The sequence below is a fragment of the Sarcophilus harrisii genome, chromosome 4, assembly GCF_902635505.1.
Source record: "Sarcophilus harrisii chromosome 4, mSarHar1.11, whole genome shotgun sequence".
In the NCBI taxonomy this organism is placed as follows: Eukaryota; Metazoa; Chordata; class Mammalia; order Dasyuromorphia; family Dasyuridae; genus Sarcophilus; species Sarcophilus harrisii.
Genome location: NC_045429.1, coordinates 400,350,755 through 400,372,966, shown reverse-complemented (window position 1 = coordinate 400,372,966; position 22,212 = coordinate 400,350,755). Strand labels below are relative to the sequence as shown.

General features: G+C 32.4%; 1 protein-coding gene across 3 annotated transcripts in view; it reads left to right on the top strand.

Annotated features, from left to right (window-relative positions):
* The window catches only part of FRRS1 (ferric chelate reductase 1), a 118,245-nt gene that overhangs the window by 71,977 nt on the left and 24,056 nt on the right, over nt 1-22,212 (top strand). For all 3 annotated transcript variants that reach the window (XM_031967137.1, XM_031967136.1, XM_031967138.1), the window contains exons 3-7: nt 1,443-1,638; nt 4,776-4,912; nt 7,105-7,199; nt 9,524-9,671; nt 15,737-15,919. In XM_031967137.1, the coding sequence (XP_031822997.1) occupies nt 1,443-1,638; nt 4,776-4,912; nt 7,105-7,199; nt 9,524-9,671; nt 15,737-15,919 (759 nt within the window). The remainder of the gene's footprint in view (nt 1-1,442; nt 1,639-4,775; nt 4,913-7,104; nt 7,200-9,523; nt 9,672-15,736; nt 15,920-22,212) is intronic.

Sequence of the window (22,212 nt, the reverse complement as noted above, 5' to 3'; positions counted from 1 at the left end):
ATTCTTTAACCAAAGAGAAGAAATGGGAGGGTGTGATAACTCAAATCACTGCTTTTTCTCATCTCCCTAATTTCGGATAAAGATGCCTTGCTTTACTTGACCCAATAAATTCTAATAGTTCCCCATTACCTCTAATATCAAATATAAATTCTTCTTTTTGTCATTTAAAGTCTTTCACAATCTGTATCCAAACTTATTAATCATATTTACTTACTTTCTGAATCTTATTAACCATACTTTTTTTTTTCTCCTATTAAACTCTAAACCATCTTTGGTTTTCCTATTGTTTCTCATATAATTCCAATCCATTTATTGGTTCTGTCAGTTAGTCAATATACATTTATTAAATGCCTGCTGTTTGCCAGCCACTGTGCCAAGCATTTAAATCCCAGTATCCTCAAGATATTTTAAAAATGAAGGATTTTATTTTATATATATATATAATATATATTATATAAAACATATATATTATATATAATATATATGTTATATATTATAATATAAAATTATATTATAAAAATCATATATTAATTATATTTAAATTATATATTAATTATATTAAAATTATATTATAAAACACATATTATATATAATATATATTATATATTATAATTTAAAACATATATATAAATATATTATATATATATAATAAAACATATATATATATATGTTTTGCTGAGGCAATTGGGGTTAAGTGACTTGCCCAGGATCACACAGCTAGGAAATGTTGTGTCTGCATTACCTAGCTGCCCTAGAATATATAGTTCTATAATACATTCTGAATTACTGCTTAATGTAAAGTATTCAATCCATTAAGCAGCAACTGTGGGAAGTGTGGTACTAGGGATGCAAAAGGTTTACAGTCTATTAGGGCAGGGTGGGTGGGTAGATATAGATAACATTTAAACAGATAAATGTGATCCTATTTGAGTAGGGAGAGAATAGTTAATAATGATGGGACTAGGAGGAGACCCCTGAACAAAGCTTCTAAGGAAGCCTAAGATGCTTGTTTAAAGAAGATGAAAGAAGTTAGTTTACCCAATGTATTTAGGTTTATTAAACAAGTGGTCAAAATGCAACTTCAACATGAATAACTTCATTTAAATAGGGAATAGGGAAGGTATTTAGAAAGTTTGGCATTTTAACAAGGGGACCACCCCTGAAAGAGATGTACTAAAGCTTATTTGAAATAAATATATTTTTTAAATCTCCCAAGTTCATAGGGGAAGGAGTAAGGGAGTTAGGTTTGAAATAGACTTTGATTATGGCAAATTCAGTTTACTTTCTAATTAGATGCAAGGAGGTAAAAAAAAGTTGTTATACTGTGAGTAAAAACAGATGTTTTAAGACATTTTTTGTTGCAATATTAAACTATGTTATTTCTACCAAAACCTAACCTACTAGATCTAAAATTGCAATTCTTTTTCTGTTTCCTATTTAAGATGATGGTTCCTGAATTTACTCTTGGTATTTGGATACTTCTACAGCTGATTAGTCCTGTGGCTAATTATGCAAATGGAAAAGTAATGGAGGCTTGCCATACAATGGTTCCTGGACATGGCTATCCTCCCCAATCAGATCCTGTTCATAAAATCACATTGAATCAAACCACATTCCTTCCAGGAGATACTGTCACAGGTACTGTACTTGAGATACGTTGCTTGTGTTTTGATTTGTTCTTTCAGTAATCCTTTATTTTTAAGCAGGGATGGACATTTCCACATATGCATTTATATTCCTCAAATATTATAACTCCTTTAGGCATTTATATTATTTTTAAAAATGCAACTCCCAAAATAGGACCCTATATATGTGTGTATGTATATCTATACTGTCTATATTACTCTCCTTCCTCTATCTCTCTTTCCATTTATCCTTTTTATCCTACTTTTATGATTTTGATAGCTAAACCAAGGATAATAAAAACAGAGAAAGAAGACTCTGGACCAATATATTTAGTGGATATTGATGCAAAAAATTTAAATAAAATGTCAGTAACATACTACAAAATTATATACACTAAACCAGATTGATCTTATATTTAGAGTTGGTTCAATATTGGGTGATATTAAAATAGTGATTGAAGATTACAATTTAGGGTTGGTTCAATATTAGGAAAATTGTTAAGTCAAGTTGACCATGATAATAACAAAAACAATATAAGATAAATACAATTATATCAAAAGATGCCACAAAAGCTTATATCACCAATCCTGTTAAAAGTATTAGAAAGCATAGAAATAAATGGATCTTTTCTTGATATGATAAATCGTATCTACTTAAAAAAAACTAGGATTACTATCATAAGGGTAAAGAGGCCTTTTTAGTGAGATTAAAGACAAAGCAATGATGTCCATTATTATTATTATTACTATTTCATGTAGAAGTAAAAATGTTAACTATAATGATAAAAGAAATTGAGAGAATAAACATGGGCAAAGAAGAAACAAAATTATCACTCTGCAGATAGAATGATTTACTTAGAGAACCGTAGAGAATCAACTAAAAAAACTAACAACTTTAATTTAAACAATAATTTTGACAGAATTGAAGATATAAAATAAACATAAATTATTGACATTTCTCTATATTGACAAAAGTATGCATCAGAAAGAAATAGATTCCATTAAAAAATACAGAGTAAATAAAATACAAACTGAGACACACACAGAGGAACTTAATGAATATAACCATAAAATACTCTTTACACAAAAAAGTCAGAAATTAATAGTTAATATTGTTTATGGCTATCCAACACAATATCATAAGAATAACAATACTATCTAAATTAATTGTTCAGTATCATTCCATTCAAATGAATAAAGGGTTATTTTTTAAAGATAGAAAAAATTAATCACAAAATTCATCTGAATGAAAAAAAGGTCAACAATCTCAAGGGAAATCATGAAAAAAAATTAGGAAGGAAGGGGGCATAGCAGTACCAAATCTCAAATTAAACTAAAAAATGATATTCATCAAAACAGTTTGATACTATGTAAGAAATGGAGAAGTTGATCAGTAAAATAATTTACATATTAAATATATAGAAATCTAATATTTGATAACCCCCCAAACCTATCTATAGGATTAAGAATTCACTATTCGATGAGAGCTGTTAAAAAATTTAAAAGCAGACTAGTAGAAACTAGGTATTGTTAAGATTCTTACAAGATGCTAAATAAGTGGAATTGAGGAGACAGTGATTAAATCTAGTTTAGCATTGATTTAATCCTACAACAAATAATGGTTTCCTAGTGATATAATGATTGGTGTGTACTCAATATACAGCATATAAGCAAGAAGCTCTCAGGGCCAGACACAGAAGCCCACTAGAAGCTCTCAGAGCCTCATCCAGGATTCAGTTGAGGAGATTCACAAGCCAGAGAAGGCAGTTTAAGCTCTCAGAGCCAAGACTATAGAAGGCTTCTAAGAAAAACTAGCCGAGTCCCAAGTGAAAAAGACAAGACTTTGAAGGAGACAATAAAGGATTGGGACTTTTAATCCCTGGCTGCACTTGTGATTACTGAACTCAAAGGAAGGCTACCTCCAGAAGCCCTCCAAGAAACCTGCTCTCAGAGAACATTAAATTTTAGAGAAGAATATTACAAGGTATAAACCAACATCTCACATTACATTCCAAGATAAACTCTAAATGAGTATGTAACTTAGACAAAAGGCGAATCACAGATAAATTAGAGGGGCAAGGAAGAAATTATGAATAAGAAAGAGTTCATGAATAAATGAGGGAAATAAGAATTATAGAAAATTAAATACACAATTTAGAATACATAAAGTTGAAAAGTTTTTGCACACACAAGACCAGGTTACCTAAAATGAGAAGAGAAATAGGTAAATGGGGGAAAATATTTATAACAAATTCTCTGATAAAGGTCTCATTTTAAGATAAGATTTTAAGAAAATATCTCACTTTAAGATATATGAAAATAGATTCAAATTTATAAGAATAAGAGCCATTCTCCAGTTGATAAATGGTTAAAGGATACAAACAGGCAGTTTTCTGAGAAAGAAATTCAAGTTATAGCTATGTGAAAAATGCTTTAAATCACCAATAATTAGAAAAATTCAAAGAACTCTGAGGTTGCACCTCACACTAATCAGATGGGCAAAGTTCACACAAAAAGGAAAATAACAAATGGTAGAGGGACTGTGGGAAAATAGGCACTTTAAGACACTGTTGGTGAAGTTGTGAATTGGTCCAGAAATTATGGAAAGCAACATGGAATGACATATGTCCTCCAAATTTTTAAATTGTGTATATTCTTTGACTCAATGGTACCATGCATGACTAGCTCTATTCTCCAAAGAGATTCACCCCAAAGGTGTTCTGAACAAAGAGTTTTGAACATTTGTTGAATAATCACACAATTCATCTGGACAAATAAAAGATCAAAAATCTCAAGGAAGGGATTCTTTTCTTCAAGTCTGAGTTGGACTAGAAAAACATTGAGATCCTTTCCATATTGGGGATTTTGTGAAAATCCTGAAGTTGGCAGTTGTTTGGACTGAATAAAACAATCTTTTCTTCTGAAACTCATTTTCAAAGTTTAGAAGATCATAGATTTACAGCCAGAAGAGACCACAGAGATCACCTAGTCCAATCTTTTCATTTTACAGATGAGTAAACAGAGGCCCAGAAAGGTGATGGCCCCAACCTGACAGAGCAGTCAGTGATTCCTCTGACTCCAAATCTTACATTCTTTCACTGTACTTAGACCTTTTAATTGTCTTCACTTTGTTGTCCATCTGTCACTTAGTTACTCTGTCTGGGCCACGGTTTAAAGGATTCCTCATAGAAGCCCGCAATGCGGAGGATTTGAAAAGCAGTTCCATTGGCTCTTTCACTCTGTTTGATGAAGAGGAGTGTCAGCTTTTGACTTGTGATCACAAAGAGGTAGGAGTTGGATGTCAGAAATACTCATTCATTGGTTGCCTTTGTCCTATTTATAGCCACCTTGGTGGTGGCTGTTGTAAGATAAGATGTGTCCTCAAGCTATTGTATGTTTGGGCCATGTTATAGAATAATTAGCCTTTTCTAATTTGTAATATCATACTATGGAATCAGACCATTTTCATAGTTTTATCTGTTCCCCAAATGTATACATTCACTCAGCTGAACCCTAACAGTGATTCAATGGTAGGTTAAGAATATGAAACTAATTCCATTGGGATTTAGTTTCAAAATTTTATTAAAGCATCGTGGTTCAGTGGGTAGATGCTAGACTTAGAGTTAGGAAGTACAACATTGAAATCCTGCCTCTATTATTTTCTATTTTATTCTATTCTTTGGCTCTCAGTTTCTTTATCTTGAATTGAGGGTTTGAACTAGATGTCCTCTAAGATCTCTTCTCAACTCTGAGTCTATGATTCTCTTAGTCTACAAAAATTGGTTTGATACCTTTACTTTGTGTAAAGTAAAGAGAAGGATTAGTTTTTCTTCAAAATTCAAAATTATGTCTTTTGAGAATAGCTTACATCTTTATTTTGTAGGAGAGGAATGGAGATTTCTCTGTTAAACATTCATTCAACAAGCATTTATTAAACATCTAAGAACCAGGCATTATTATAAACACTGGGGATATATATATATATATACATATATATATATATATGTTTAAATGAAATAATCTTGGTCCTCAAGATACTTCTCTTTTCTACTTGTGGGAAACAACTTGTATGTGATTAATTAATATATATACATGTATATATACACATCTATGTACATGTATATATAATAATATATACACATACCCTTCTTTTTTTTTTAATTTAATAGCCTTTTATTTACAGGTTATATGCATGGGTAACTTTACAGCATTAACAATTGCCAAACCTCTTGTTCCAATTTTTCACCTCTTACCCCCCCACCCCCTCCCCCAGATGGCATGACCAGTAGATGTTAAATATATTAAAATATAAATTAGATACACAATAAGTATACATGACCAAAACGTTATTTTGCTGTACAAAAAGAATCAGACTCTGAAATATTGTACAGTTAGCTTGTGAAGGAAATCAAAAATGCAGGTGGGCATAAATATAGGGATTGGGAATTCAATGTAATGGTTTTTAGTCATCTCCCAGAGTTCTTTCTGTGGGCGTAGTTGGTTCAGTTCATTACTGCTCCATTGGAAATGATTTGATTGATCTCATTGCTGATACACATACTCTTCTATCTAACCCTCTTCTCCCCCTAAACACAAACAAAATAAATGCAAAATATTTGGTAAGGGGGAAAGGGAAGAGAGCATGAAGACTGAAGAAATCAGGAAAAAAAACCTTAAGATTATAGATTTAGAGCTAGAAGGAATGTTTTAGTCCAACCCTTCATGTTCCAAATGAGAAAAGTGAGTCTCAGAAAGGTTAAATGTGTTGCCCAAGGTCAAACAAGTAGTAAGAACCAAGTTCTCTTTCTCCAGAAACTATGCTTTCCACAGTATCATGCTGTCTCCCAAGGAAGTGTTACTGTGTTTTAAAAGAGTACCATTGTATTTTAACATTTGAATATTGAAAGTCACAAGGTAAGCAAGAATAAAGTCCAGCTATTTAATTTAAGTTCAGTCACCTTCAGGACTGGAATTCAGACATAAAGACGTGACCAATTTTAGCTTGTTTTCCTCCTCAGACCCCCTCCTTCCTATTTTTCACTAATCATCAAAACTATAGAAAATATTCTTTTTCACCTTATTACTTTTTATTGATATTTTCCTATCTCTAATCATTGTCAATATTTGCTCTTTACAGTTTTAAAAAAGTGAAAATTATTTTATTTTATTATTTAACATTTTATTTTAAAATTTTGTTTTTTAGAAAATGTTTTTGAATTATGATAAAACAAGAAGATTTATATAGTTTTATATCTTGTGGTCTTACTTTCCCTAATTCTCAAATTTCTGTAGCTGATAATATGTTTGCGAAGTTTAGTTATGAATCTGCTTTTAATCAATAAACCACCATTTTCTAAGCTCTCAGTCTCTTATTTAAAATTTGAGCTCATGAGAATGTTTTGTTAGGCCTTGATTCAATATGTGATGTAACAACTCTTTCAGTCTTCCTGAGTCATTATATCACTGTTTTGTTTTCTAGGGCTCAGCTGTCAGTCATACAAGCCCATCAAAAAAAACCCAAATAGAGGTCTATTGGAATGCACCAGACACTGCTAATCACTCTATACAATTTCTGTAAGTAAAAGAATTGTTAACTTTTGATGAGGTCCTTCATATGTACTCTTTACAGAACATTGTCAGAGATGTAGAATTCAATGCATTATCAATTCTCCTGATCTTGGAAACCTATTATTGGATTATTGTTAAGTCATAATTAGTGCAAATCATGACATTGTCATACGTATTCTAATTCTCACTATTAGAAGTTATAATTATGTAAAATATATTAATTGGTTCCAATCCAATGGAAATATGCAGTACAAATTCAATGTGATTATTCCATGGGATTCATTATTCTCAGTAATTAGGATCTAGTTCATTTGAGAATCTAATTCATATAGTATAAGAACTTAAAAAAAAAAACCCAAACATATTATTATTGTATATATTCATTTAAAAGACCATAAGTTAACTATTAATTTGTCATAGAGTCTCAGGTGTGAAAGAGACATCAGAGGCCTTCTAATTCCATCTGTGCCTGATGGAGAATCCCCTGAACAATATCCCAAAGAAATGATCATCCAACTTTTACTTGAAAAACTAAGTGAGGGGGAAAATATTACCTCCCAAGGCAGTTCTTTCCTTTTTTGGATAGCTTTAATTGTTCGGAAATTTTTGCTTGTATAACTCTAAAATCTACTTTTTTACAGTTTCCTCCTTGATCCTGGTTCTTCTCTCAGGACAAAGCAGAATAAATCTAGTCCCCATCTTGTATGACAACCCTTCACATACTTGAAAGTGGCTATTATTCTTCTCCAACCTTCCCTATCACCATGAAACAGCAATTCCTTCAAGTATTTCCCATGTATCTTGATCTTGAGACTTTCTGTTATACAGTTTGCCCTTCTCTGAAAGCTTTCCAAGTTGTCAAATAGCTTTCCTAAAATGTGATGTTTGAAACAGATTCTTATGCAGTATTGTATAATTTTTATTATTTTATTATATATAATGTGCTAAATATGTATTTATATATAATGTTATGTATTACTATATTTTTTTTATTCTTAATTTAAGAAACACTAAATAAAAGAGCCTATCCATAAACATAGTAGAATGGAATAAGAGGATTATATACAAAACTGCAGATTTCTAGTATGTAGAACTTGCTTTTCTCTTAAAGTATATAATACATACTTATTATTAAGTACCTGTACCTCAGAAAGTTGTCCTGCCTATCTCTGTTACTTTCTATTCTTTCTCCTTTCCTCCTTCCCTTCCTTTGTTCTTTCTTTTCTTTCTTTCTTCCTTCCCTCCTTCTTTTATTCTTTTTCTCCTTCCTTTGTTCCTTCTCTCTTTCCTATTTTCTTTCCTTCCTCACTTCATTTCTTTTTCCATCTCTTCTGCCCTCCACCATTGAAAAATGAGAAAAAAAAAGCACTTGTAGAAACATAGTCAAACAAAACAAATCTTCACATAGGCTGTGTCCAAAAATGTGTCTTATTCTGGATATTGAATCCGTTAATTCTCTGTCAGGAGGGAGATGAAAGATTTCATCATCAGTCTTCAAGAATCATAATTGACTATTATATTGATTAGAATTTTTAGGTTTTTAAAAATTCTTTTTCTTTTTAATGTGTAATTATATAAATTGTTTTTAATCTGCTCACTTTATTGCATTAGTTCATATATACCTTCCCAGATTTTTCTGAAAACATCTATTTAGTTATTTCTTATGCTGCCTTAATATTCTATTATATAGAATCATATAATTTATATAAAATTATTCACTTGTGGTCTCCCCTGTCCTTAATTTCTTTATAAAAGGGAATACATAGCCAAAAATCTATAAACCGAATCTGTCAACACCTTACCTACAGCTCACAATCTATAAGAGCACTCACTTGAATGTTTTGGGGGATGAGTGAAAGGGCAGATGACTAAAGACAGAACTAGGAACTACTTTCAGGTAGCTAATCTCTCCTACTTATATGTGTTTGTAGTATATATTCTATGGAAGAATAATATAGTTAGTATAAAGTGAATAGCTCAATCTCAAGTTCTCAGTGACTGGGACAGTTACCAATGGATTTTGGCCCCAAATGCCAAAAGTTTAAGCAGTGCTCCAGTCTACCACTAGTATTGTGTAAGGAAAAGAAGAATAGGAAAAGAAAGATAGCAAGGAAGAAGATAAATTAAAAAAAGAGAAGAAAAAAGTCATTTATCTAATGGGGAGCTCTAAGATTTGTCTTCTGCCATTCCCATTGGTATTTACAACTGCACAATATATGTATCTGCCTATGCCTCGTCTATTCTGTTAGGTGCTTCTTAAAATTGTTATTTGATCATTTGAGCACATAACCTGTCTTTAGTATATTCTGACTATGAATATAATATTTCAGAGCCACTGTTGTTGAGAAGTATAAAATCTACTGGGTAAAGATTCTCAGCCCTGTTCTTTTCCCATTAAATGCACATCCTTTTACAATGTCCCAAACTACAAAAGTGTCTTCACCAACATCAAGTCCCATCACCAATTTAAAAAAATCGGTAAGTAACACCATTTTAAAAAGCTCTTTAATGTCTTTGTTTTTAATCATGGTCATTTCAGGCTATGCCCCTTGTACTACTTCTCTCACTCTCCCTAGAACTGATTCCTTTCTTATAACAAAGACAAAAAAATAAAAGCATATAACAGATAGTGATCTTATCTGAGAATATGCATAAAGATCAGCCCTTACAGACTTCCTCTCTACTGGAGGAAAAAGGGAGGTGTGTTTTATCCTGTGTTCTCTGAGACCATTATTAGGTTTTTAGTTATCCAGTTAGGTTAGTTATCCAGAATTAGGCTTCCTTAAGGTTATTTTTTCTTTTACATTGTTATAGTCATTATGTGTATTGTTCTTCTGGTCCTGCATATTTATTCTGCATTACTGTATAAAAGTATTCCACTTTAGGAATTATATAGATCCTGGACTTCAATATTGAATCAGTCAGAGGTATGAACTAGGTGAGAACAAAGCCAACAACCTTTATTGAATCAATTACCCAGAAGTGCTTTGATTAGATGCAGATTAAAAAAAAATTCTTCAATGATTTGGAAGGAGTGAAGGCTTTTGGAGAGGGTGAGATCATGTCCCAAAAGAAGATGTCCTATTGGGAAGATAGAAGAGACTCCCCTCTGTGGGACTTGTATAAAGAAACAAAACAGTTTAGATTCTAAGATTCAAGTGGTGAACCAGGAGAGAGAAGTTCCAGTTAAGCCCTGAGAAGAATGTGAATAAAGTTGAATTCAGAGAAAATTGAAGAGCTAGAGACAGGGGTGGGGGGGGTAGGGGTGCAGGGGGGTCTCAAGAGTAGAGACAGAAAGGGTCAGGTATATACTGGTAAAGGAGAAAGAAACCACTGCTTCTACAGGTATCTTAGAGCACAAGACTTAGGCTGAAGAAGCATTGTATCAACCCTTCAAGGATTGAGAATGCTGAAAAAGAGGCTTGCTTTTTCCTTAGCTTCCTCTTCTCAAACTTATCTATTTTCATACAATGTAATATAATAGTGATGCTGTTGTTTGAGTGGTCTAGATTCCTGGTGGTCTAGGGGTTAGTGACTATAAGAGAGTTATTAAGAATGTCCTTTAAATCAGCCGCAAGTTTTAGGAGTGAAAGAATTCACTCATTCCCAAATATTGGTTGCAAAATGAAAGTTTTTTGTTAGATAGAAATCAGTTTAACCAGAGACTGACTTCTATAATGGCAGATCTATGGAAAATGGAGTTTTGCACTGAGAATGCAGTTCTCAGTGGACAGAAGGTCCTTACAGAAAAGGGAGCTGCCAAGGTCCATTTGCAAAAGACCTTAGTTGAAGGAAGCTTATTATATTGGGTGTCTTGGTGGGGGTTGGGAAGCCCGAGCAGATCAGAATGGGGGCTGGGACAAGCCCAGATCTCCTATTGGAATTCAAAGGGATGCTTTTTGACCAGGATTTTTTTTTTTTAATCAGGAAAAAAATTTATTTTTAAAAAATTTATTTTATTATAGCTTTTTATTTACAAAACATATGCATGGGTAATTTTTTTAAAAATTTAATAGCCTTTTATTTACAGGTTATATGTATGGGTAACTTTACAGCATTAACAATTGCCAAATCTCTTGTTCTAATTTTTCACCTCTTACCCCTCCCCTCCCCCAGATGGCAGGATGACCAGTAGATGTTAAATATATTAAAATATAAATTAGGTACACAATAAGTATACATGACCAAAACGTTATTTTGCTGTACAAAAAGAATCAGACTCTGAAATATTGTACAATTAGCTTGTGAAGGAAATAAAAAATGCAGGTGTGCATAAATATAGGGATTGGGAATTCAATGTAATGGTTTTTAGTCATCTCCCAGAATTCTTTCTGTGGGTGTAGCTGGTTCAGTTCATTACTGCTCCATTGGAAATGATTTGGTTGATCTCATTGCTGAGGATGGCCAGGTCCATCAGATCTGGTCATCATATAGTATTGTTGTTGAAGTATATAATGATCTCCTGGTCCTGCTTATTTCACTCAGCATCAGTTCGTGTAAGTCTCTCCAGACCTTTCTGAAATCATCCTGTTGGTCATTTCTTACAGAACAATAATATTCCATAATATTCATATACCACAATTTATTCAGCCATTCTCCAACTGATGGGCATCCACTCAGTTTCCAGTTTCTAGCCACTACAAAGAGGGCTGCCACAAACATTCATGCACATACAGGTCCCTTTCCCTTCTTTATGATTTCTTTGGGATATAAGCCCAGTAGTAACACTGCTGGATCAAAGAGTATGCACAGTTCAATAACTTTTTGAGCATAGTTCCAAACTACTCTCCAGAATGGTTGGATTCATTCACAACTCCACCAACAATGCATCAATGTCCCAGTTTTCCCGCATCCCCTCCAACAATCATTATTTTTTCCTGTCATCTTAGCCAATCTGACAGGTGTGTAGTTTTGACCAGGATTTGTAATTGAATCAAAGACTCTGGCATTCTGGAAAGACAACTTGTCTGGGGAGGAAGGGACCACAACCCTCTTCAATAGCAGCTGCGTATTGGTAAATGGTTAAATGCTGCTTAGAAGCAGTCTCTAATAAACTCTTAATACCTCCTTTGTGCAATTCTGAGGGTATGCTTAAGACCAAGCACAAAAAAAAATTTCTACAAAATTCTACAAAAAATTTTCTACAAAAAATTTTTTTAAAATGCACACAATGCTTTTAAATTTACTTTGTATTATCAATCTTTTCTCCATTACTTTCTTAAGTCTAGACAATCAATAAAACAATAAACCATTCCCTGATTTGTAGCATCTGCTGATTTCTGGGGTATCAATGCTCATACTGAAAAGTTAATGATTGGTTCCCAGAAGCAGTTTAACATTTGCTCCATCACATCTCTGCTGACTATCTTTGTTCTTTACCTAAATGTTTTTGGTAATTTGAATTTTTGCCTCAAGTATAAAAAGGCCAGGGGTTAGTTAGGCTGTTTTGTGAAATAAAATAAACTTAAAAGAGCCAAACCACTTCCTAAAATGTTCAAATTTTTCTAACTAGGTTCTCTGAGTAATTATACTTCTGACTTTTCATTTAATATAAACTCCCCAAATTGGCAGAAATTGAAACCACATGTACCTGAGGTGACTTTATATTGCCTCTAGGCAAAAAACATGCTGATTGTCTATTGAAAAAAGGGGAAAATGGAAGAAAGGATAGTGACTACTATCAGTAATCTAGGTCATAAGTGCATAAAATCTTCCTAGATTTTTCTTAATTCTTTATAGTTATCATTTCCTTTTGTATAATATTCTGTGAACTTATATAGTACTGTTTATACAGTTTTCCCACAATCAGTGGGAACCAACATTATTTTCAATTCTTGTCATTTATTGGGTAGCATATATATTATATCTTTGGTTCTATTTTTGACTTAAGTAAATTGTATTCTTTGGAACACCCAATGTAAAAAACTATTGTAATTGGGTTTATGTAGCTGATCAATGTGAAGAAAAGGAGGAGATAATGAAGTAGAAATACTGGCTTATGATGTTTTTGTTTTTGTAAGGAAAATTTGAAAGACTTGGAGAAAATATCAAGCAATGAACAAAAAAGTTCAGAAAATTCCAGGTACTCTGTTGGTAGGCATAATGATATCATTTAGAGAGATTCTGAGTGGATAAATTGTGTTTTTACCAAGAAAATTATTGATGTACTTGGCACTATCCTTGTTAGCTATATTTGTTCTGTCCTTTTCTGTGCAAAGATTATTCTTCTTGATAGAAGCAAATATAGAAACTATAGCTCATTGGATTTATTAATCTGTTGGCATTTGAAAAAAATCATCTGAGCCATTTCAAGCAGTGTTCCTATTTTTTTATGTCCACATAATCTCTGAGTATCTTCCTGCTATTATAGATTACTCAGGTCCCCAGAACTTGACTACATATCTTTTGCTATAAAATGTTCTAGGGACACTCTGACACTCTTGAGAGGTTAGGCGTAGTTCTTTAATACTGGTGGCTTAGGTTCCCCCTTCTGTTATGAGTTTCCTTCAAAATCATCAGTTGAGAATCATATGATGAGGTAGCTTTAATTAGAGGCATATTCAAAAATGGAGCATAAGAGTAGTTGATATGAAACATTCTTCCTACCTGTGATTCACCCTCTCCCCCTGCCATCTCACCAAAAAAAAAAAAAAAAAAAAAAAAAAAAAAAAAAAAAAAAAAAAAAAAAAAAAAAAGGTCTGTGACATACTATCCCACAAGTACATGCTGAATTCAAGGGGAAAGTAAGCTCAAGCTTTGAGAGTATATGTAGCAGAGAATCTACAGTTTCTGGCTACTAGGAATCCTTTTTTATTTTTCTTAATTTAATTAATTTCAAATTTATTTTAATTTAATAGTTTAATTTAAAAGTTATTTTATTTAATTAATCTAATTTAATTTATAATTTATTAATTTAATAAAAATTTTATTTTTAATTTAATTTAATTTATGCTTAACAAGTTTCCTTAAGCAGATTGAATCTGCATCTAGTTGTCCTCAATTCTTGATGTAGACATTGCTATCATTTGATCTGATGAAATGTCAGACATCAGTGACTTTACCTCTTGAATTTTAGTCCATGGTATTCTATTTATCCTACCTCTGAACCCTTTATAATCTGCCTTTCCAAAGTCTAGGAGAGAATGATTACTTTCCCACACAATTCCTATTTTTCTACCACATAAAAGGTTTTCTTTTTGGTTGATGAGTGTCAGATTTAATGTTTTCCCTGTTCATTAATTAATTAGTTTCCCTTTTTGAAGTATGAAATTAACAGGACAAATGAAGAAATTAACTCCTCTGCTTCTGACAGCTCCAGTAGATGTCTAGATAATTGATTTTCCTTTGACAATGAAAAGTATTACCTTTCAGATATTTGAAGATGACATCTGATTATGTCCTCATTCTGTCTTCTTTTCTCTAGGCTAATCCTCTAATAGTCCTTTTAGTACCCTGGTTTATTTTTCTTTGGATAGCCTTTAGATTTCCAGTCCCTTTCCTAAAATGTGGTTCTCCAAATTGAACAAAATATTAGAAATCCATCTAGGTTTCTTAATTCCTAGGTTAGTACTCTTTATATTCCATATAATTTTTTCTATTTGTAGCTGACTTGGGACTAGACTAGAAATATTTTGGGTATGAGTCTATTATAGGCTTTAAATATGTTGTCTGAAAATCAGCCTAATTAAATTCAGAGGAGTTCATTCCCACATCACTTGTAATGGAATGATTAAAAAGTGATTTTTGGCCATAGAACCAACTACTAAATTATACAGAAATTTGGCTCTGTGGTGGTGGAGGTTCTACCCATACTAACAAAATATTAGCTCCTCATATGTGGCTGATATAATATGGCTGATCTTATGTCTTTTCCTTAAATGTATGTGTGTGTGTGTGTGTGTGTGTGTGTGTGTATTAACAAGGATATTGACAACAGATCCTGTTAAACTTAGGTTGTACATTTAAGGCATTTTGAAGAGATAGTTTTTCTTTATAACCATTCTGCCCCATTCATCTCTAAAGGCATCCAACTAATTGTTTTTCATTATAGCTATTTCAGGCTATAGCAGTTTTGTATTGCATGTCAATTCCATGATTATGGGTCTTACAAATTATAATGTTCACTGGAGTTTTTTCTTAGTTCTTCCTTGAAAAACAATGAGCCTTATTAAGCATACCTTGGTCTTAAGCACACCCTCAGAATTGTACAAAGGAGATATTAGAGTTTATTAGAGACTGCTTCTAAGCAGCATTAGACAGGAATTTTATGGCTTGAAGAAGACTTTATAACATTGAAATCATTGTAATCCTATTTCACTTGTGATTTTGAAGGATTTCATTAAAATTAAATGTGGGTTAAAAGTTCACAATCTATCATGCTGATTATTCCTCATTTAGGTTAGTAGATCTGGATTCATCTTTATTCTTTATATGGCAATTCTTTGTTAAAGAACCATTCTTCTGAAACTGTCATTTCAATGAAGGTTCTGTTATATCATTGTTAATGATCTGATCATTAAAAAAATTTTTTTTGGCCTGTCTAGTTCAGTGCATTGGATTGTGGGGAAAAAAAGTTCTGTATCAGGAATCCTGTGAACTGTGATCCAGAGAATGAATACCACTGTTTCTTTCTCTCCTTTGAGAGAAAGAATCATTCAGTGCTGATTGAAATGAGTGGACCTAATGAAGGCTACTTATCCTTTGCGTTGTCTCATGATCAATGGATGGTAAGTATAATCTTCTTTGCAGTTATGAAGTACAATGTGAAGAATGATTTCTATTCAGTAGATGAGTAGATTATAAAATCTTAGAACTAAAACATTATTACTGAAAAGGAGGAAAGGAGGGGGATCACTAAAGAAGAGCAGATTCTAAGTGAACTACTTTTTATTGATATATTGTGCAGCCAGGATGGTGAAAGGGTTCATGAATATGCTATAGAAAGATGGTTGAAGGAAATAGGCATGTTTATCCACAAGAAGAGAAAACTCAGTGCGGGGAAATGAAAATTGTTTTCAAGTGTTTAAAAGGCTGTTTTACAGAAGAGGGATTGGTCTCATTCTGCTTGGCCCTAGAAGACAGAATGAAAAGCAATGAATAGAAATGGTAAGAGGCAAATATAATACTCATGGAAGAAAAGACTATCCAACATTTGGAATGATCCCAAAATGGGCTACTTTGAGATGCATTCTCCCTTTCATAGGAGGTTTTCGAGGAAAAGATTAATGAACATTCTTGGTCAGGCATAATTTGGACTAGATAGCTTCTAAAGTTCTTTCCAACTCAGACAGTGTATCTTTCTGTATTTCATTCCTATTACTGAAAGAATTTTGCACATTTTATGGAAATAGTGGGTTGTCTATGAAGGAACCATGTAGAAAACTCCTGGATATTTTCATGATATCATAAAGTCGTCTATCCCATTCTTCAGTCCTTTTTAGGATTTCCTTTACACCCTCCCTTCTAAAATTATATATAATAGGGAGTCATCGATCTTCTGCTTGAGCATTTTTAGTAATGGGGAAGCTCTCTTTTTTATAAATATTGCCTGTACCATTTTTGCCCAATTCAACTTGTTAAAAAGTTCTTTATGAGTTGAATCTACCTTTATGTTCCAATCTTCCTTTATCTCCTTTACAACTACACAAAATTAATCATTAATCAATCTAATGTAAAAAGCCAGAAGTCCTGTTTATAGTCCTATCTCTGGTACTTATTAGCTGTGTGATCTTGGGCAATTTGCTTTACCTCATTGGTATTCAGTTGTCTTTTGTAAATTTAGGGGTTTCAAATAGATGGTCTATAAGGTGCCCTTCAGTTCTAGAATAATATCATTTTTATGAGCACAGTTTTCCAAACATCATCTGATATTTTTTTTCATTAATGTGTCTAGGATTGTATTAATTTCCTATGGTCACATATCCTCTTTTGTCTTATACTAGAAAGTCAGTTACCTTCCTAGATTTCATGGTTAGTAGTTGGTAGTTGAATAAGGAGTAGAATACAAACCTCATTATTCCTTTTCCAAAACATTTTTTCTTTCTTTTTAAACAGTTTAAAACAAATTCTGAACTTAAAAATCAAATAAAGTGGACATTTCTATATTTGAAAAAAGCCAGAAATCAGAATTTACCTGGAACTATACATCTTTTTTAGTTCCTTTTCAACTGTATTTGTCTGCAAGCGTTATGATAAGAGTCCATAAAAATAATTTTGTTTCTTAAGGAGATTAAGTTTTAACTCCCCCCATCATTATCTTTTAATCTAGAAAACAGAATAAGGTCTGAATTAGTACAGTTTGAATTGATATTCAAAGGACTTCTCTGAGGAAGGGGATTTAGGTATTGTTGCTGGTTGTTGAACTGGAAATTAGCAATATATGCATAAATAAAAACATAATCTATACAAATGAAATAAAAATATTTTTGGTCTAGGTGAGAGCATTGATGAATAGAAAGGATCATGAAGGGACTATAGGAAGTATAGAAAGTAGTGCTTGGTTGGATCTTGCTCACATTTGTGTCTTTCTCAGATTTGAAAAACATAGTATTTCTATTTTCATCTAAATCACTGATAAAACTATTGAATAGTAACAACCAAAGACAAAGACTTCTAGTACACTAATAGATGCATCCTACCTCTTTGACATCAACAAGCCTTAGGGTACAATCATTCATCCAGTTCTCCATTCCATATATCTCTACTGTCTCTTAGCCCACATTTCTCCAATTTGTCCATGAGGGTATCATCAGAGGCCTTTGAAAATGCTTTGTTGAAATCCAGACACACTGTTTAGATTTCCAAAAGAAGGAATTAGATTAATTAGGCATGATTTCTCCAAGAATGTGTTCTGCTTAGTATAGTCCATTTTACTTTCTAAGCATTCAAAAACGAGCTGTTATCAAGGATTTGTTAGTAATTAAGTTCAAAATCTTTAGTCTTTAGTTTCTGGAATGAGCCTTTCTTTTACAAAAGAAGAAAATTTGCCATATCAGTCTCTGGGGACTTCTCTCATTTTTCAAGCTTCTTGAGGAAGTATTTATAGTAATTCAGTGATGATATCTATAAGTTCTTTCAGTAATTTAAACTTCTTTCAGATCCAGATTATTTGTAATCATTTAATTTTTATAAGTTACTATCATTTCACTTTAGGATTAAAAATTATTTCTTATGTTTCTTCTTCCAGTCTAAGTCATTCTCATAGAGAACGTGAAGGCAAAATATTAGTTTTAATGGTTCTGTTGTTATTGTTAACATTATGCTATCTACTTCAAGCATTTAGACTAATTCTTCCTTGTTCCCCTTACTTTTACCTACTATAAAAATGCCTTTTTGATAATGTTTTTAGTAATTTTTATTTTGGTAAACCTCAGCTCATTCTTAAAACATGTGCTCTCTTAACACTATTCTTGAAAATCTATACACTTATTCTTCTCTCTGTTTGTTTTATTTTTATCTACTTTTAAAATCAGAGATTGTTGTGTAGTCTCTTCCTCCCCCTTTTATTTATACATTATCCTGGTCAACGAAAGTATGACCTAATGGTAAGGCTTCTAGTAGTGAACATGTATGGTTTTTAATTACTTTCATCAGTTTGATTTTTGGAGATCCTCCGATTATTTGGGAGCCACTTTTATTTATAAAATGAATGTGGAATCATAAGCATATGTTCATGTTCTTCTATTTCTTAAAAATCTTATTTCCTAAAACCTAGGGTATTTGTGAAACTATGCCCAATTTCCCATTCCTTGAATAGTGGGACCTTTAAGTATTTCAGTTACTTTTCTCCAAGATTCCTGTTATTTCCATATTAAAAACCACCCTTTTTTGGTTAGAAAAGCATTTGCCTTCTTTGTTTTCTCTTTATAATTTATTTTAAAAGCATTTTTAATAATCTCTTGATGTGGCAAAAATTTTTATATTATGATACTGGGAAGTAGGGATAGGATAAGGATTGAGGAAGTAGGGATAGAGACATCAGAACAATCAACAAACAAAGAAGCAAACAACATAAGAAAACATAATGTAGAGTAGGAGAAGGTAGATTGGGGAAGGGATCTGAGGGAGTGCCCAACTAAAACACAGTTGCTTTGTAGAATATTACCCATGGGAAGATAATGAAGGTCCTAACTCCTTTATAGTAATATAATTAGACAGACAGTGTGCATCCTAAGTGGAAACCAGCAGGAAAGTGAAGAGAGAGAAAAACAAAAATAAGGGAGAATGGGAGCAGGTATGGAAAGAGTCACACATGGGGAGGGGTTAATTGGCTGAAAAAAGCAGACTCTTTTTGAGGAGTAAGAACTTGGTCTGGGAGGGGCGAGGAAGGGAATGCTGAGGAATCTGTAAAAATGAATTTTATATATCCAGAGAGTTCTCAAGAGAAAGAGAATAATTCTTCCGTGTTTCTGACCTACCCAGAAGATTTCCACACACATACCCTATCACTCTGAGGAAAAATATAAATTAGGAAAATATTCCAGATGGAAGAAGTCCAAAAGTAGTATCTGGATCTAAGCTTCAGAAAAGACTACTCTCCTTTCTATAATTGATTTAAGAAGATCCAAATAATTGGGACAATAGTCTTTGTAACAATTCACAAAAGATTCTGAGTCACAGATTGATGCCTTTATTTCTCCTTAAGTGGTGAAGTGGTGGAGTGGGGAGGGAGGCATAAATCTCTATGTTTAGGTAGAATGTATTGTGCCTCTTAGCTGAAATCTCTTCCACTTAATCTGGATACTTGACTTCTGAACAACATGGGAAGTTTAATAAAAGAGTCAGGAATAAGTGTGATGAGAGTTTGAAGAATTAAAATTATTAGCATTTAAAATAAAGAATTTTTTCAGAAGCTCTGCTTTTGATGGGAGACTTTGAATGGATGTCTAAGTCATTGATGATCCTCAGCATTATTATACCTTCCTCATGTTACAATTTTATGATCTTTATTTTGAAAGCATGATTCATATTTGTTGACTTGTTAACATATAGTAAATGCTCAGAACATTATCACTTCAGTTTATCTCTCCTTTTATTTTTCTCTAAATGTTTTCCATTATGCCTTGTAGTTCTAAGCTGTTTCCTATACATTATTCATTTTTCTCTTGATTTGTCATTTTTTTTCTTTCAGTCTCTTTTGAGTTGGGAGTATAAGGTTTGATGTATAGGGCAATGTACTATTGCCCCACTAGCAATTCCCACTTTTCATGGATATATACTATTCATAACCAAGACTGATTGAATGAATGAATTTCTTTCATCCTGCTATCTATAGCTATCGACCTATTGCATTGGAGAGAGTAAGGAGAGGGAGCCAATTACAGATGTTTTCTTGGATTGAACTCTAATCTTCAAAAATTTGTACATATGGCAAGAACATTCTTCTTGATAAACACAGAATCTAAATTTTGAATTTGCAATTGCATGTCATTTCAAAATGGTGAATATTTAAGATTATATGAAAAAATGGGAATAAATTAATTAAAAACTCAAACAAACAGAAGTTATATATCCAAATTCAAGTTTTCTCTTTCAAACAATCATTTTACAAAGCTCTCTATTTATTCTAATGATACTGCTTGGTTAAAGCCTTTTTAGAATTTCAAACTTTTTTTTTTTTTAAAGATTTCTTTGAATAGCAGTGTTTATACAAAAGCTGCATTTTTTGTATCCTTCTGTCCAAGATGGTAATAGTTGACCTGTTGGTCTTCTTTCTTCTAACCCCTTTCCTCTCCCATCTAACATCCACATACTGTCAAAGTGATAATCTTAAAGTACCATATGCGCCCTTTCCTATTTAAAAAGTTTCAGTAACTCCCTATTGCCACTAGATTGCCTTTACATATAGGACTGGAAGGACCAGTTTGAGGTCTTCAGATTTTGCTCAAGAATTGCATGATAGACTGTCAAATATTTTGCTAAATCCAAATTAACTATACCATTCCTATGACCTATCAGTCTAGTGATATTGTCAGAAATTTGTCTCTTTTGGCATATTTAAAAACAAATTTTCAAAATTTTTGCTTCCTGTCTATATCACAATCATTTCTGGGGGGAAAGCCTATGGAGCCTCTTCTCTAGATTGAATCATCCTTTGAAACAAAGAAAACCAGTTAGTTAAAAAACTTTCAGTAAAAAAAAATTACACAAGATATGTAATAAGATTTTCATATGTTAACAGCAGATATATTCTGTCCTTCTAATCCTTAACTCTGCTTTGCTTGAAGAAGGAAGTTACAGTCATTATCTTTTTTTGGAATCTTATCTGTTTTTAGACAATTAGAATTTAGCTTTCTTCTGCTGAACTTTTAATTTGCATTGTGGTAATCAAAGTGTTTATTATTATTTTGTTTTTTCTTATTTTATTGTTCATTTCATGCAGATCTTTACTTTTACTTCAGATTACTCATATTAATTATTTTTTGCTGTATAATCATATTCAAGTATATTTTATGCCTCATTTTTTTCCATTTATCACCCAGTTGATGGGGCATTCATTTCATTTCCAGTTCTTTGCTACTGCAAAAAGCAGTTTTAAGAGGTTGTGTATATCAACAAATATGTCTCACTCTCTATCTTGTTGGTAATTTCCCTTCACAGTCTTTCAGTGATTACTCTTAGTGGCTCAGAAATGAATTTGCCAATTTTTTAAGTATCCTAAGATATAGTTATTTGTATAACTATATAACTATTTATAGTAATAAATATAACTATTTATAGTAACGAGCCCTTTTGCATTCATAAGTGATAGCTAACTGTTATCATTAAGGAGTTCCTATTACTTCCTTATCTTGGGCAACAACTCCCTTTTGGAAATATTAATTTTGCTCTCTTTAATCTCAAAGATCATTGTTCTTGCCAAAGGAAATTAAAAAATCGAACCATTCTCATCTCCTCTGAGCATCTAAACCTTCTTTGATATACTTCCTTTCTCAAATTCAGCTTTCTTGACATTCTTAACTCATTCTGAGTTTAGTATTTAAAGGATTGGTAGCTATCTAGCTACTAGTTCAGTGGATAG